Raw genomic sequence first — 16,340 nt, forward strand, 5'->3', positions numbered from 1 at the left:
CCTTCGCCATACATTGTCTCTTCAGAGCTAAAAAAAAAAAAAAAATCGTGTGACGGTAGTAAGAGTATACTTTTGAAAGGCGTAATGGTATTCAGGGGTTAATCAATGGAGAGTGCCTCTAACCTGTTCAGAGAGATGACCTGAATTATTCCACTTGCAGTAGTACGAATGAATCCTGAAAGGCGTTTTAGTTACCAGTGTGGTAATAGAAGCTGCTTCCCGCCCCGTCAACGCAATGGGCCTCTAAAAAAATGAGAAATCCTTTGGCGGTAGCAAAAATATAAAATTTATTTGGTGTAACATGAAGTCATCGTATTGGAGGGATTCATTAGTATACATGTGTACTGTGAAAAGGAAAAAAAAATGCGTCCTTATCATAAAAAAAAAATTAAGTGTGAGCAGGTTGAATGCACTTTATGTCTTACCTGTGCAGGTCCTCGCTCCACCTTCTGTTCATACACGTAGATTTCTCGCTTCTGCTCTAGGTCGATGCGTCTGGCCTTGGAATTTGGGTCGTCTTGAGGAAGGAAGCAGTCGTGGAGATGGATGGTGTATGTCCTTTGCGCCGCCACCCACCGCTGTAGGGGAAATATCCACACACGCCCGCCAGCATCAGACCGGTGCACTGTTATGGGGGATTCATCTGCAGCAACTTCTTGTGAGTGGCTGTAATTTCCCTGTGCTGTCAGTGTCTCATTTGATCCCTCTGCTGTCTGTCCCTCGCTTGTTATCACCTCCTCCACCTCAATTCGGTCGAGGAACCACGAAGCGGATCCTCTCTTGGTTCGCTGACCGAAGAAGAAGTTAGTGATGGAGCCGATAAAGGAGAGGTCTGCAAAATTATCCCTCCACACCTCCACCTTGACAATGGGTCCATTTACTCCACAGTCGGCGCCCAGATCAATGGTTGTTGTGGAGTTTCGCTCGTTGTCGTTCCAGAACACTTTGTTGGAGGAGATGGGTTGTGAGGCACGCCCAGATTTGTCATGCAGGACCACGTACACGTTGGCGTCCGTACCAGCGCCCCGCCTGTCCCCGGTAACCACGTGCAGCCGGTAGTGCACTGGGGTATCACTGAACCCAGCCAGCCTCAACACCGAGTCTCTTGTCTTCCCAATGAGTCCACCAATCATCTTGTACTGGTCAAATACACCACTAACTAATGTTATATTTACATCTGTGCAGCACTACTTTAGGAAGACGCAAAATAATATCTTCTACAGTTGATTCATTGTCAGGTAGCCCTTTTGCTGCCGGGTAGATGAGGCACCGAAGGCTCTGTGACCGGGCAGCCTCTGTGCTAAGGATTGCAGGTCACAGTATATACACAGTGGCCCGAGGGTCACCAACACACAAGTAGCTTTGTATAATCACGGTCAACAGTATGGTGTTATGTGACTTATCACCGGGGTGTTTGCCAGCAGCACCAACTCACTTCACGGTCACACGTACAGTAATAACACATTCAGTCTTTGGATACAGCTAGGAGAGAGCGGGTCTGACGTCCTTCCTGGCCAGGGTCCGGGTGGTGAATGGTGGCGGGTAAGGGAAGGCGGACCCACGCAATACTACCGTGCTCCGCCCTGGATGCCAAGTACCACTTTCATTTTCATGGCAGAATATTTTCTTGCTTTATTTTTTGTAAAGAAACGATTGACAACAGCTTGTATTAATTTCAGTAAGAAGTATATTTCATATTTCGACTCTGCTTACCGATATTGCTGGGTGCTTGTATAGTTTCATGCATCCTCGGTGGAAGCCAATATTTTCCCCGAGTACACTACTTACCTGTAAGCTGTTGCACGCGTCACTGATCTGCCGGGACTTCCACCTTGGCCTTGGCGTCATGGCCTCTTCCTTCTTGGCCTGATATTGACTAGTACGATCACCTCCATCAAGGATTTTTTTTTTTTTTTTTTAAGAAGGACAAGGAGGGTAGCTAGGATTTCCCAACGTCTATTGTTCTTTCTACAACCCAAAAATCTGAGTTACGAGAGGGAACTGATTGTAAGTCTGTTTGTGAATCCGGGACAAAAAATGTGCCGGATGATTGGAAGGTTGCATCACGTTTTCCTAAGTTGCGTAGGATTCTCGACGCTCACGTGGTAGAATCGCGAACGTATAGTGACTTTTTCGACGCTCACGTGGTACAATCGCGAACGTATTGGCTTTTCGGACGCTCACGGAGTAGGCTCGCGAACGTATATGCCTTCTTGACTCACATGGACCAGACTGGGCTACGTATTGACTTTTTCGTATTTTCATTGGCTTGGGAGAGCTTTCGTAACCTACCTTCTTCGTCGATTTATGTTGCTTCATTGATTTATTTTGCATGTTACACCTAAACCCTCTCGTGGTCGCGCTTTCTCGAGTGGTTTGCAAAAATAATGAACGAAAGGATAATAACGTGCCCGGTACTGAAATATTCTGGACAGGAAGGGTACTGGGGATCCCCTTAACCTCATGAGAATACGAGTAACTCCAGAGAGAGAGAGAGAGAGAGAGAGAGAGAGACCTTATTTCTTTATCTCGTTTTCATCATCGAAGTCCTCCACATTCTTATACCACTTTTTCCTTCCCTCCCCTCCCTCTCTCTTCACTTCCTGTCATACATCTCTTCCCTATCCATCCCTCTCCTCCCTCATCTCTCCACACTTTCTGTATGCACCACCGCTTCCCTTCTTTTCTTCTCTTCCTCTCCCCACGTCTTTCCTCCGTCTGATCCTTTTCCCGCCCTCTCTTCCATAACCTCTCCCTGCTACTTGTCTACATTTCTTCCTCTTCCCTCCCTCATCTCTCCCTTCTTGTCTCCATTTCTTCCCTTTTCATTCCTAATCTCTCCCTAATTCTTGTCTCTATTTCTTCCGCTTCCCTCCCTATCCTTCCCATGTCTCTCCATTCCTCTCCCTTTCATACAACTACCATAAATGACAGTAAAAAAGAAAAAAAAAAAATTATTCATGATAGTATTTAGTTGAAATGAAGATTTGTTTATCGTAAGAATAGGTTAAGAGTCTTTATAATTACAACCCCGAGACTTGTCGAAGGAATGTGGGAGACTAAATTCACCAGGGTCTCTGTCGGGTATCCAAGCTTCAAGGCGCCGTATTTACAGAACGTCTTTACCTTGTAGAAGATTCATTTTTATTTATTTATTTACTTCTGTCTTCACACATACAGCTACTAGAGATTTCACAGCCAAACTAGAGGTAATGTGAAAAACGTGAAAAACAGTAGATTTCCGATGATTGTGAATTTGTACGGATACTTCTTTACCGTGAATATTGCTTAAAGATCCTTCATAAATACAAACCCTTTTAGGCCTAACTCTTGTTACCAACTCTTCTCTCACTCCTCTTCCCCCCCCCACTTCCTTTTCCTCCTTTCATGCCTAAATGTTTTCCTTCTCTCTGCATTCGTCCCTCTCGCCTCCTTCTCTCTCTACACATATCTCTTTCCTTCGCTCACTACGTCATCTTTCCCTATACTTATTGGCTCTCCTTTTTGCTCTTCTTTCCCTTCACTTCTTTTGTCCTCTTTCATGAAACATATTTTGCCTACATTTTTCCCCCATTCACCTTTTCTCCTCTCTCCCTACACCTGTTTACCTCTTCTCTCCAATCCCCTCCATTCCTTCTCTTTCTAACTTTGCTTCTTTCACTCCATTTTCTTTCCTTCTTCATTCACCGCATTTTCCCTTCCTTCCATTCGTCCCATTTCCTCTTCTTTCCATTCACCCCCCTTTCCTCCTGATTTCATTCACGGCCTTGTTTCTCCATTCACCCTCTTTCTCTTTTCTTCATTTATCCTTTTTCTCTCAGTTCCCTTCGTTTTCTCTCCGTTCCGTTCGCCTTCTTCCCTCTTTTTCTTCATTGACGCCCCCTTCCCCTCATCTCTTCATTCAACCCGCCTTTCCTCTTGCCCCTATTTTTCCCCTTTCCTCTTGCCCCCATTATTCTCCTTTCCTCTTGCCGCCATTATGCACCTTTTCTCTTGCTCCTATTATTTCCCTTTCCTCTTGCCCCTATTATTCCCCTTTCCTTTTGCCGCCATTCTTCCCCTTTCCTCTCCAGACACAATCGATCGAGGTTACGTGGTCCGTTGCGGCGTTGAGGATATGCGATACGACTGACGTTCGTGGCGGGAATCTTGTGACTCAGTATATATTAACTCTTATCGTCGGGATAACTCTAGTATTCAGTTCCGGCTAATTCCAGACGATTTTATTCAGCTGAGAGTGAGTCATAGGAGCGTGAGTGTTAATAGTGTCACCATTATCCTTTGCATGGTAGGAACGACTCAATATTATTCTAGCCTTCAAACGATTTTATTCACTTGAGTCATACAAGTTTGAGAGGGTTAATTTTAGTACCATGAACCCTTTCATGGTAGGGACAACTCTTTATTTTACTTCAGCGAACGTCAGGCAATACGTATCTGAGAGAGAGAGAGAGAGAGAGAGAGAGAGAGAGAGAGACAGACAGACAGACAGACAGACACCAGTCAGACACCCCCTCCTTCCCATATGATCCTGTGCACACCCTTGAGTTGAACCAATATCTAACAATACGTATCAGAGAGAGAGAGAGAGAGAGAGAGAGAGAGAGAGAGAGAGAGAGAGTGACCAGTCCGACACCCCCTTTCCCATGAGAAGATCCAGTGCACGCCCTTGGGTTGAACTAATATCTATCTTAATTTAGTACCATCCTTGTCTAACCAGTTCGTACCTGGAATTTACGAGCTGGTTTTATATTATCTGTAACTCGTATTCACTTTCATTGATCCTAAGCTGCTTACAGGATTCAAATATTCTTTCAGACAAGTACCAGACACGTTACAGGCAAACTAGAGTGAATATTGAAGTAACAACCTCCAAAGTAAAATGATTCCTGATAATCAGAAATGTTTGGTGGGAGACAGACACAGGTAAAGCTTCATTTCTTTATTTTCTCTAAAGTTTCGAGCTAAACAGAACCCATCTTCAGAGAGTCCGAAGTTCTGTGTAGCCCAAAACGTAAATTCAACCACTAACCTGTGACTCTTTCCCTTCCAACTTTCCACCAGTCGTCATAGATCACCTACGTTCCTGATAATGGTGAACTGATGTGGAGGCTTGTTTATCATGAAGTAGGCAGATATCTTATGAATACATCGCCTGCTTATCAATCAGTGTCCGGGATATACAACAGCGTATACAGCATTTTAAATTCCAGGTGCTTCTTATCAGATCCTCCTTATCAGTGCAGGTCTAAGGTTACTATACTTTTTTAAACGTTAACTTGGTCTGGATTTCCCATCTCTCCATCTCGAATGCTGAGCTACAACAATAGATTAACAATCGAATATGGTGCTAGTCACGAGAAAGTGCCATGGAAAGGATGCATTGTCTTAGACTGCGACTGAACTCCATGAAAAAACCTGGAAATCTTAGTGAAGTTAGAGTAAAAATGATATAGGTTGTTTAAATTGATTACAATCGAAAAAGCTTTATTTTCACCCGGCCAACGCCAGGAACCTGAGAGTTGTAACACTAGTACCATTAGCCTTCTCATGGGGGGGGGGAGCAACTCTGGTATTCTATTGCCGCTAACGCCAAACAAAATTAATTCAGGCCAGTGAGTCGTACGAGCCTGAGTGTGTTAGTAATTCAAGTTACTCAAACCAGACTCTTGCCTTATTAGTCTGTGCCTGTGGTCTGTCTCAGAGTTGTGGTAGCTTCCCGGGAGGCTACCCACTTACCCATCCGAACCGGGTTTTTTGGCTTAAAAACCCTTTGGGATTATTTATTTATTTATGTATTTATTTTTTGCTTTATAATGGGTCAACTTACCATATTTTTATTTAAATTATCTTTTTTTAAAAGTTGGTTACCTTAAAAAATTAAATAATATAAATGATTTGTAAAAAATGTTTAAGCATTACAGTTTAATCTTAGATACCGAAAACAATTTGTTGCACATAAAGTTATTTTTAGTGCAGTATTTCCTTGCAAGCGACTGTGTTGTTTAAAGTGGCATAGTATGCAGTGTGTCCTTACTGTAATACAGTATCATTGTCTTGTGTTTCTTAACATTTTATAACTATAATAGTAATAAACCATTATTTTATTACTCTACAGTACTGTATCTCCAAAGATTTACAGCAACTAAGAAAACCGAAATTTAATTTCCGAAGCTAAATTCATATTTCATAACAGTTTTTGTTTCATGCAATAAACATCGTCATCAATAAACAATACACACAACTCATTGTAATTCTTAAATAAACATACATACTGCATAATATATTCATCTTCAAAACTTAACGTCTGATTTTTGCACTACAGTACACAGCTAATGCATTATTTTATTACTGTACAATACTGTATAGCAAATATATATATATATATATATATATATATATATATATATATATATATATATATATATATATATATATATATATATATATATACACACAGCAACAAACCAAACTGAGATTAAATTTTAGGAATTGTAAATAGATATTTCATAATTGTTTTTGTTTCTTGCAGTCAAGTTGAATAAACACTGTGCTTACTGTAGTATTCAAAACTAAACATAGCTACATATAGTATTCTCAACTTCAAACGTAACATTTGGTTTTAGCAATACAGTACAGGGTTAATGCATTATATTATTGCCCTACAGTACAATATAGGAAACAATAAAGCAAGCTGAAATTTTAATTTTAGAAACTGTAAATAAATATTTCATAGTTGTTTTAAACAAAATACAGTAACTACATTTTTCATTTAAAAAGGAGAAGTACAGTACTGTACTGTACAATATATTTTTTGAATAGTAAATGGTCAGAAAATACTAAAACAAGAAATATGTATTGTATAAAATCATGAAGGTTTGTAAAAAAAAAAAAAAACGCTTTTATCCGGTTTTATTCTTAAAAGAAAAAAAAACTGGTAGGTTGGGCTTTAAGTTTTCTTTCTTTCTTTTCTTTATAGCCCTGCAATATCTGGCTTTATTTACGAGCCAGCTTTCAAGATGGCGGGCCACTTAGGCAAGGTGGAGCGAGGCGAGTATGTTGTAGCAATATACTGGGTGTGTTTAGCTGTTGGCCCTGATGTGGTGTGTTTCTGAACGTCTTTAACCCCTGCACTATGAGCATTTTTTTTTTTTTAATTTTTGCTGTTTCCACACGACTCGGCTGAGAGGAACTTAGCGAACTGGAGGAGGTTAGATGCATCCTTCGTTATTTCAGTCTGGCTTCAGTAAAATATGTCTTCGCTAAGTTCAGCACAGTTGTTTGAAGGTAGCAAGAATAAAGCAAAGCGTCGCCGAACTGAAGGAGTTAACCCCTTCAGTACAACACCTGCTCGTAGGGAAGGGGTCAGAATCAGTAGTGGAGCAGACTTTTTACTCCATTTTCTTGAGTATAGTTATGGTCTTGACACAAACAGACGATTTTATTCAGCTTACTAAACAACCCTCCCACCATCGAATTATTTACCCACGTCTATTTTAGCACTGTCTTTTTCTATATATTTTTTTCTCTGATTTCCTTCTTCTGCCTTCCTCTATCTTGCAGACTTCTTTACCCTTCTGTAGCTATCATGTCCTGGTGGGGGGTTATATGCCTGGCTCCATTAGTAGTGTTAGATAAGGAAGAGAGAGAGAGAGAGAGAGAGAGAGAGAGTATTGAAAGCGTAAACGAATGAACAGTATAGTGTGTGTGTGTGTGTGTGTGTGTATGTGTGTGTGTGTGTCTCGCTAAGGAAACCCCCGGGAAGTGCCAGTAGTGGACGAGAAGGCAATGAAAAAAAAGGAGAGGAAAAGGTGAGCAGGTTCTAGAGGGGGGGAGGAGGGAAAAGGGGATTGCTGAGGACGGAGAGAGAATGCCAGGGTCAGGGAGGGGGGTAGGGGAGGTAGTTGGGTAGGGGGGAGGGAGAGTGGTAGAGGGAGGTGAAGGAACGTGCCAGAGACGGAACTGTGTTTGGAAGAGAGAGGGAAAGCAGCAAGGGACATGGCTTGGCTCTTTCCTCTCATTTCCTTTCCTTCCTTGCGTCCTTTATATATTTAACCCCTTCAGCCTGAGAACATACATTATATATTAATTTTTGTCCAACGTCTAACACTTTTATTGAGCCAAGAGAGGATCACATCGGAGTAAAGGGTCATATAAACTAAAGTATATGAATGAAGTCTCGATATATTATTCAGTACGTAAAATAAACCAGCGCTTTCTTCAGCCATGCGACGTGCTCATGAAATTGTTAAAGAGGGAATAAGGAAATGGATGTGGTGAGCAAAGGAGCCGGCAGGATGAGCTGGAAATTTGTTTGGCGTTTGGGCTGGAGCAGAGAAGTATACCGTGTGAATATGAGAGTTGTAAGATTAATAGTTTGAGGTCACTGAAGGTATATTTAGAAGAAAGAGTCTTGGGGATGGGGGTAAGTAATGGGCGGGAGAGACAAAGACATGAGTGGAATGTGATGGAGCTGGTGTTGGGATGTGAAGGGTCCGTGAGTGTATAGCTGTCTGGTGAAAATGGATGTTAAAGGATTAATGGGTTGAGGACAGTGGAAGATATATTACCAAGCTTACTTCACGAACGTGATACTCTCGCCTTCCTTACACATACCTTACTTTGCGACATAGGTAAATAATAACACGTCCCACCCCCGTATTCCCGACTGTTACGACCGAGAGAGAGAGAGAGAGAGAGAGAGAGTCGTGGCATTGTAGGGGTTGTGAGCCAGCGTGTGGTGAGGGGCGGTGGTATACACACACACGGTGAAGGTCACGGTCTGACACACATACTTACCAGGTTGCCTACCTGTTCACCCCCTCCCCCCCGTGTGTGTGTGTGAGAGAGAGAGAGAGAGAGAGAGAGAGAAACTAATTTATTCTTGCCTGTGCTCTATCTTTGTATTGGTAATGTACCGCCACGTGGACTGTGGACTGCCTGCGTCTGGGCGATAGGATGGGTGATGTAAGACGCCTGATAAGAACCCTCCTTATCTAAGCACTTGAGTATGGGAAGAATGTGTGTAGGTGTAGCTGTTATCTGAATGTGTGACGACTCTCATGCATACTCCTCTTTTCCTTTTGGTTCTGCAATATACCGTCACTACGCCCATACTGCACAACGTAAAACTCCCACCTTCGTGGAGTGTACTACCTTTGCCTGTCCCCACCACCCACCACCAGCCCCTCTCATCCTGCCTATCACACCCATATTTTCCATCCCACCCACCAGCCGCCCTGTCCATCCCGCCCACCCCTCTCCACCCACTTGCCCATTTGTACCCTCCTGCACCGAGATTTTAGGAGAAATTTGTTTCCACAGCCAACACCATCCCCCTCGTACAACGCTTCTCATCACAGGGTGTAGCCATCCTGCTCTCTTCCACAAACTACCACCATCTCTGTCCATCCCTCTCCTTTCACCTCACCTCACTTTATTTATTTATTTATTTATTTATTTTTGCTCCGCCACCACTGACTTGCACCTTACCAGCCTTCAGACAACATCCATCTCCACAGGGTATATTTCTCCCGGCACGCCCCACTATTCACCCTCTTTCTAGCCCATCCTGCCCATTCCTTTCCACGCCTCCTACCCACTTTTGCTCGGATGTGGTGAGCATCATAACAGTGACTGACAAGAATAGAATGATAAGATATCCTTGGGCTGAAAGAAGTAATTATCCTTTATTCTTCTGGTTGCCATTATTCTTTCCTCCTCTCTTAAGGCAGTATCACACGGTACCTCGTATGATGCTTACCAAGGAAAAAATTCGTGGTACCAGGCACAGACCTTATCACACATGTTCCTCGTATTGTCGGCGACGATGCTTCTTCTCACACTGTTGCCAGTTCCCGTCTTGCTTGTACCCAGTCAAGGTCACTGGAGAATGCGGTCGCCGACCTGGCATAGAAGAAGCAGCATTGTACTCGTATACAAACAGACGGAATTGTCCAGGGACCCCATCGGTTAAAATGGCTTTCTCAGAGTGTCTAGAGGCGAGAGCAATTGCTGCTATGGCTGTGTGGGTGCTGAGGATTGTGTATTGCGCAGAGGTACTGCTCTCCTGTGCCTGTGTTGTGTTGGCCGCACGTGGTGCATCAGGCAACAGAGCCCCCAAATGTAAACACACGATTATTTTATCGACGTCATCACAGTTTTCTTCAGCGCGTGAAATATTTACTCATTAAGGCTTTCGCGATTATTAATATTAATTTAGAGATAATAAGTATTCTGTGGTAGGTTAGATGTTCAGTGCTAAAACACGAAATATTCTCTGTTGAGTCGTCTAGTTGGTCACACTGTTTTGTACCTCGTATAATGGGCGAGAATCCGTCCAAACGGATTCCAAGCTTGGCGAGGATACCGTCGACATTTAACACGATATCGTGGCAAACCTCATGCGAGGTACCGTGTGATATTGCCCATATATCCTCTTGTATTCGCGTGTTCTCTTGTATTTTATTCCCGAGATAGTTAATATGGTCGTTGTTAACCCTTGTACACGAGACAACTGTACCACCTAACACCACACGATTTCATTTAGCTGAGTGAGTCATAGGTGCCTGAGAGTTTTAATATTCTGCGTGGAGTTGCTGTTGTAGGTGAATGTATAATCTAAATATACGATCTAAATATACTTCAAAAATACTCCTATCAGCAGGTGGGTGCATGGCGGCAGGAGAGCTAAAGGTGTTTGTTATCAGCCTACCTTTTAGCTTCGTACCTTGCATGACGCCACACCCGCTTCATGTATCCCCTCACCCCGCAGCACATGATTCCTCCAACACACACACACACACACACACACACACACACACACACACACACACACACACACACACACACACACACACACACACACTTATGCAAGCTAAAAAGAAAGGGCTTCGAGAATGCACTCTCTCTCTCTCTCTCTCTCTCTCTCTCTCTCTCTCTCTCTCTCTCTCTCTCTCTCTCTCTCTCTCAGTGCATTCTACCATTACAGACCCCGACAAAATCCCCCACCTCTCTTCCCACTTCCCCCCCCTCCCCATCCCCCCTCCCTCACCACCGCCTCCCCCTGATTCATTCCTGTCACAGTGAGTCATTTGGAAGTGAATAACGAAAGCGATTACCGAGTGGCGCATTCAGTTTTGAGTACATGGGGGGGTTGGGAGTTATTCACGGCCAACCCCTTCACTATGACGTACTTTTAAAATTTTGTTCTAGGTGCCTTCAGACGATTTTATTCAACTGAGGATGCGCCGTAAGAGCCTGAGTATACTATTATCCCTGTCATGTTCAACTGTACTATTTTATTTCAGTTAACTCCAGACGATTTTCTTCAGCTGAGTGAGTGAAGGAGGTGAGTGTAATTACTGGTACCGTTATTACTGTCTGTTTGGCGCAAGCAGTATTTTATCTCATCTAACGCCAGCTGAGAGGGAGTCATACACACCTGGGAATGCTAATTAATATCTGAGCCAGTGGTATTCATTTTCTTTTTAATTATCCACCTCATATGAAGACTTAAAATTGCTAACCTCTTTTTTTTTTTTTATCCACCTCATGTGAAGAAACTGAAAATTGCTGACTTTTCCACCCATATTAGTAGTTCTTTTTGCACTGAAATTTATACATCTGGAAGTAAAATATATTAAACAGCAGTACATAATTTTACCACAGCCTTAAATATTTATAAAGATTTTTTTTTTTAGATTATAATTCAATCATTTCCTGTGGCACCCGCGGGGATGCATAGGGCCTCGATGAACTCACACCACCACATCCTATCTTGTGCTAACTCCTCAAGATCTCCCCAACACTCATCTCCAGCTTCCCGTCTCATTGTCCTCACCCACGTCTCTTTTGGCCTTCCTCTACCTCTCCTACCAAGTGCCACCCACCCTGGTGTACCTCGTACTATTCCCTGCCTCCTGTACACATGTCCTAGCCACTTCCATCGTGAGAATCTAACATATTCATCGATCGGCTGCACTCCCGTTATTTCTGTAATTCTACTATTTGGTATCCTTTCCCACCACTTAACTCCTTATATTCTTCTAAGTGCTTTATTTTCAAACACCAAGAATTTATTTTCCATAGTCACTGTGCTGTACCAAGACTCGTGTCCATAAATTAAGATACTCCTAACCATTACCTTATAAAGTTTGATTTTTGTATGCACAGAGAAATTGTTATTATTCCAAATATTTTTAAGCATTCCCATTGCCTGATTAGCCTTCTTTAACCTTTCCTCGAATTCAAAGTTCAAAGAACCATCCTTGGCTAAATAAGTACCTAAATATTTAAACCTATCAACTTGCTTTACAACCATACCTCCATATTAATTATATTATAATTATTCAACTTTATTTTTTACGCTATATTCCTAGTCTCCTTTTTCTCTAATAGGATGTCTACAGGAAAATATATACTGAGTACAAATCTCTTAATCATAATGTGAAAATATTTTGTATGGATTAAATTTAAGCCATATTACAAAGCAGTATGTTTTTCAGAAGCTAATGTCAGCTGTAAATTCTTAAGCTTGATGTATTTATAGTTGATGGTGTTTGTGGTATCTACAGCCGGATGCTGAGAGAGAGAGAGAGAGAGAGAGAGAGAGAGAGAGAGAGAGGCTTGTTTGTATCTTTTTTTTATCTTTCGATGTCTCTTAGGTGGTGTATATGTAGGCTGTGTTTGTGTGTGTGTGTGTGTGTGTGTGTGTGTGTGTTTGTGTGTGTGTGTGTGTGTGTGTGTGTGTGTGTGTGTGTGTGTGTGTGTGTGTGTGTGTGTGTGTGTGTGTGTGTGTGTGTGTGTGAGTGTGTGTTTAAGATGTGGTCTCAGGTGATGCTGCGACTTACAGTACACGTCGTCGCCACATCCTGTCACCTCTCTCTCTCTCTCTCTCTCTCTCTCTCTCTCTCTCTCTCTCTCTCTCTCCTGATTAAACTGCTATGCCTAATCTTTATATTTTAACCACAGTTAGGAAGATCAGTGCTAAAGGAGAGAGAGAGAGAGAGAGAGAGAGAGGATTGATTACATGAGAGTGTCTTGTTTCCGACAGTGATGTATTGTTGGTCATGGTTAACCCCGTCATGGTCGCCTCAACTCTACAGTATTTACACCAACACTGCACGATTTATCACTTGAGTCATTACAACCTGAGAATGTTAGGGTAATAAGGTGGTTTAACTCGGCCAGGGCTGATTAAAATTGTCTCATTACTTACAAGTACCACGTCAGACTGAAGGGGTTAACCTGCTCTCTACCATAAATCCTTCCAAATCAGAATGAAATGCTTTGATAGTTCCTTGATTAACCTCTTCACTCCGACGGCGTATTTTACTGAGTCTAGGTAATTACAGACGATTATAAGGAGCCTCATAGAGCATTTTAATAGTGAATTGTATGGATTTTTTGTTTGTTCTTCTTTCTTTTCATCTTGTTAAAAAAAATAAATAAATAAATAACGCTCTGTATAACCTCTCCATTTCTTAAAGTCTGCCCCAGTGTGACTATTATATCCAGTGGTAACAAAAATAAGATAAAATGCGTACGTAAGCCAGTCAACAAAAGGGGTTAGTATGCAGTATGCGGTGTCAGATTGAAGAGGCTAAAGTGGCATAAAATTGTCAGGTGGTAGGCTTTTGAACAGATGAATTTTGGCACAGGGAGATCCCGGTAACTGATAATAGGACAGTGTAAGTGGTAGTACGATAATTTGGTCGCTTTGAATGTATAAAGAATGGGATAGGTGATGCAATGGGTGTACAGTACTGTGCAGCTGTGTGAAGGATTGCATCAGAAAACTTACGACATGAACAACCTCAACTTCGACGTACGAAACTTCAGGTAAAAGTTACGAAAACGTCAGCTACGACTTACGAAAAACGTCACCAATGACTCACAGAAAAAGTCAGCTACGACTTATGAAAAACGCTAACTACCACGTACAGAACACGTCAGTTACGATAGAGGAAAAACATCAGCAAAGGTCAGCGCAGACTTATGAAAAACATCGTCTGCGACTCGAGGTATTAAAAACGTCAGCAGCGATTTACGAAAAGCGTTATCTACGACTTGGAGTTAAGAAAAACGTCAGCTACTACCCCTTAGCATTGAGATAAGACGCAGCCACTAAAACACCTTACCATGACACACTATCTCGCCTTTTGAAATAAGACGCCGACATACGAAACACCTTTATAAGATACATAACAATTTATTTTACTTTACTTTTGTGTATTTTGCCAACATTGCATTTTAGGTTGAGATGCTGCCTGCTGAGATTTGACACAGGCATAACTTCACCGCTCCCCCCTTCCCCCCTCCCCCCTTCCCCCCTCCCCCTTTTTTATAAGACGCACGACATTGCATTTTGAGGAAAGACGCTGCCACATACAAGACGTACGGCATAATCTATTAAGGTACGAAGGAAGCATATTAGTATACCCTCAAATAACACGCACAGCATCTTGTAGTATGGTGTTGCTATAGCTGTATAACTGGTGCTGGAGAGGGTGCCTTCACGTGATGGCACCGATATAACTAGGTGATGGAGCTGCCCTGTTGTACAAACGTCCCTCAACTGCCTTTTCAGGAGAATGGTCAGCTGCACGAGGAGGGAGGTTCAGCCTGCAGTCCACTTGGTTCATGTTTCAGATGAACCAGAGGCTACAACAACTACTACAGTTGTCGTTTTACTGTAAGTTGGCCTAAGGCCGCGTCCACACGTGTACTGGAACATGTGTTGACCAGGACCCATGTATATGGGTCCTGGTGTTGACAACACGGTTGGCAGTATGTTCGGGAACATGTTTGCAGCAGTATTTGGACAGATGTATGCAAACATGTTTCAGTGCAGCTTCGAACACTGGCAACAGAGGCGATGGGATAAGTGTGTTCATACCAGGCAGCTGAGACTTCATCATGATGTTGCAAACATGATCTGGACGCTGCTGTTCCCAACATGTTTGCAGCGTGTTCGTTATGTTGCTTACATGTTGCCAGCAATTGTTCGGGCACATGTGTGGACGCGCACTAAAACTAACATATCTCAGTTTTGAATGCTGAGTTGTAACAATAAATTAACAAACGAATGTGACGAAGTGCAGTGGAGAGGATTAAGAGCCGTAGCACTTGTGTGTGTGTGTGTGTGTGTGTGTGTGTGTGGACCGACGTAAAATAAGCTGCAAAAGAACAAAAATCGGGCCAAATGAAACAAGTATTTCTGTATAACCCCGCCTCTTCGATATCAAACGCTACACCGCCTTTTGAGATAAGATTCACGGGGTATATAACCTTGTAAGACGCACGACGCCGAGACAGTCTTATCTGCTGAAGGGGTTATATCCGGATGCTGATAAGGAGGGTTATCCGAAGCTGTTGTGACGACCAAAAGGACCTCGACCACAGAAACTTAGAGCTGCTCGGAATTTATGTGACGTGAACAGGAAATACAGAACTCACCAGCAGTCTATCTGTCCATGTGTGTATATGTATGTATGTATGTATCTCTACTTCTGTATGTATGTATGTATGTATGTATGTGTTGTCTACTTCGATGTATGAATGTCTCTCTTTCTGCATGTATCTGTCTACCTCCGTGTATGTATGAATTTGTGTCCTGTGCCTGTCTTTATGTATGTGTCTGTGTGTCTGTTGCATTAGTGTTTATATTTATCTCAATATACAGAGCCCTGGTGACTTAATGGTTAAAATATACCAACATATTAACATTGTGTAGATTGTGAGTGAGTATAATTTATCCAGTTTTTAATATATTTTTTACTTAGTAGATTAATTAGAGGCTGAGGTAGAAGACCGACGCTTTAATAAATTGGTAAACATATACAAAACAGCAGCTGTGTTGGATATGAGTTACACAGGAAGGAAATCTTTTGTTCTTTTACATTCCGGTTAGAATCAAAACGTAATTACTCGTCTCCGGCCTCACTATAGCATCCTTCCTCCCTCCCCGCCACTCCTCTGTTCCTCCCCCCTTCCCCACCTCTTTTTCTCCTCCCTCCCTCTCTCCACATCCTGCCCTCCCCGGTCTTTACTTACCAACATCCAACCCTTCTTGCTTACCGCGGTGTCTCCCTCCCTCATCCTCACTTCCTACCATCCTCCTCCCTCCCTCCCTCCCCCCCCTTCCTTCCCTCCCAGTTCATACTCTCCTTTGCCCCCCAACCTTCTCCTCCCTCCCTGGTTTGGCCTATCAAGACTCCAGCTCTTAGATGGGGATACGTTTCCGCTACGCTCAAGGGATACGTTTAGAGGTCACGACTTTACTCATGGTCGTATTTTTGACTCTGTGAATGAGGTGACGTATTTTCATCTCGATCCTG

General features: G+C 42.6%; 1 protein-coding gene across 3 annotated transcripts in view; it reads right to left on the bottom strand.

The window, feature by feature from the left end:
- Positions 1-16,340, bottom strand: part of LOC145393002 (polyunsaturated fatty acid 5-lipoxygenase-like) — a 121,653-nt gene that overhangs the window by 40,188 nt on the left and 65,125 nt on the right. Inside the window, exon 1 of one of the 3 annotated variants that reach the window (XM_080267312.1) lies at positions 426-1,169. The exons of the other annotated variants lie outside the window; for them this stretch is intronic. Within the exon in view, the coding sequence (XP_080123438.1) occupies positions 426-1,133 (708 nt within the window). The 5' untranslated portion in view covers positions 1,134-1,169. Of the gene's footprint in view, positions 1-425; positions 1,170-16,340 lie in introns of those variants that run through there. 3 annotated transcript variants of the gene reach the window in all.

The sequence above is a fragment of the Coenobita brevimanus genome, chromosome 23 (genome assembly GCF_032717465.1).
Source record: "Coenobita brevimanus isolate Jiangsu-jjx chromosome 23, ASM3271746v2, whole genome shotgun sequence".
NCBI classification, from domain to species: Eukaryota; Metazoa; Arthropoda; class Malacostraca; order Decapoda; family Coenobitidae; genus Coenobita; species Coenobita brevimanus.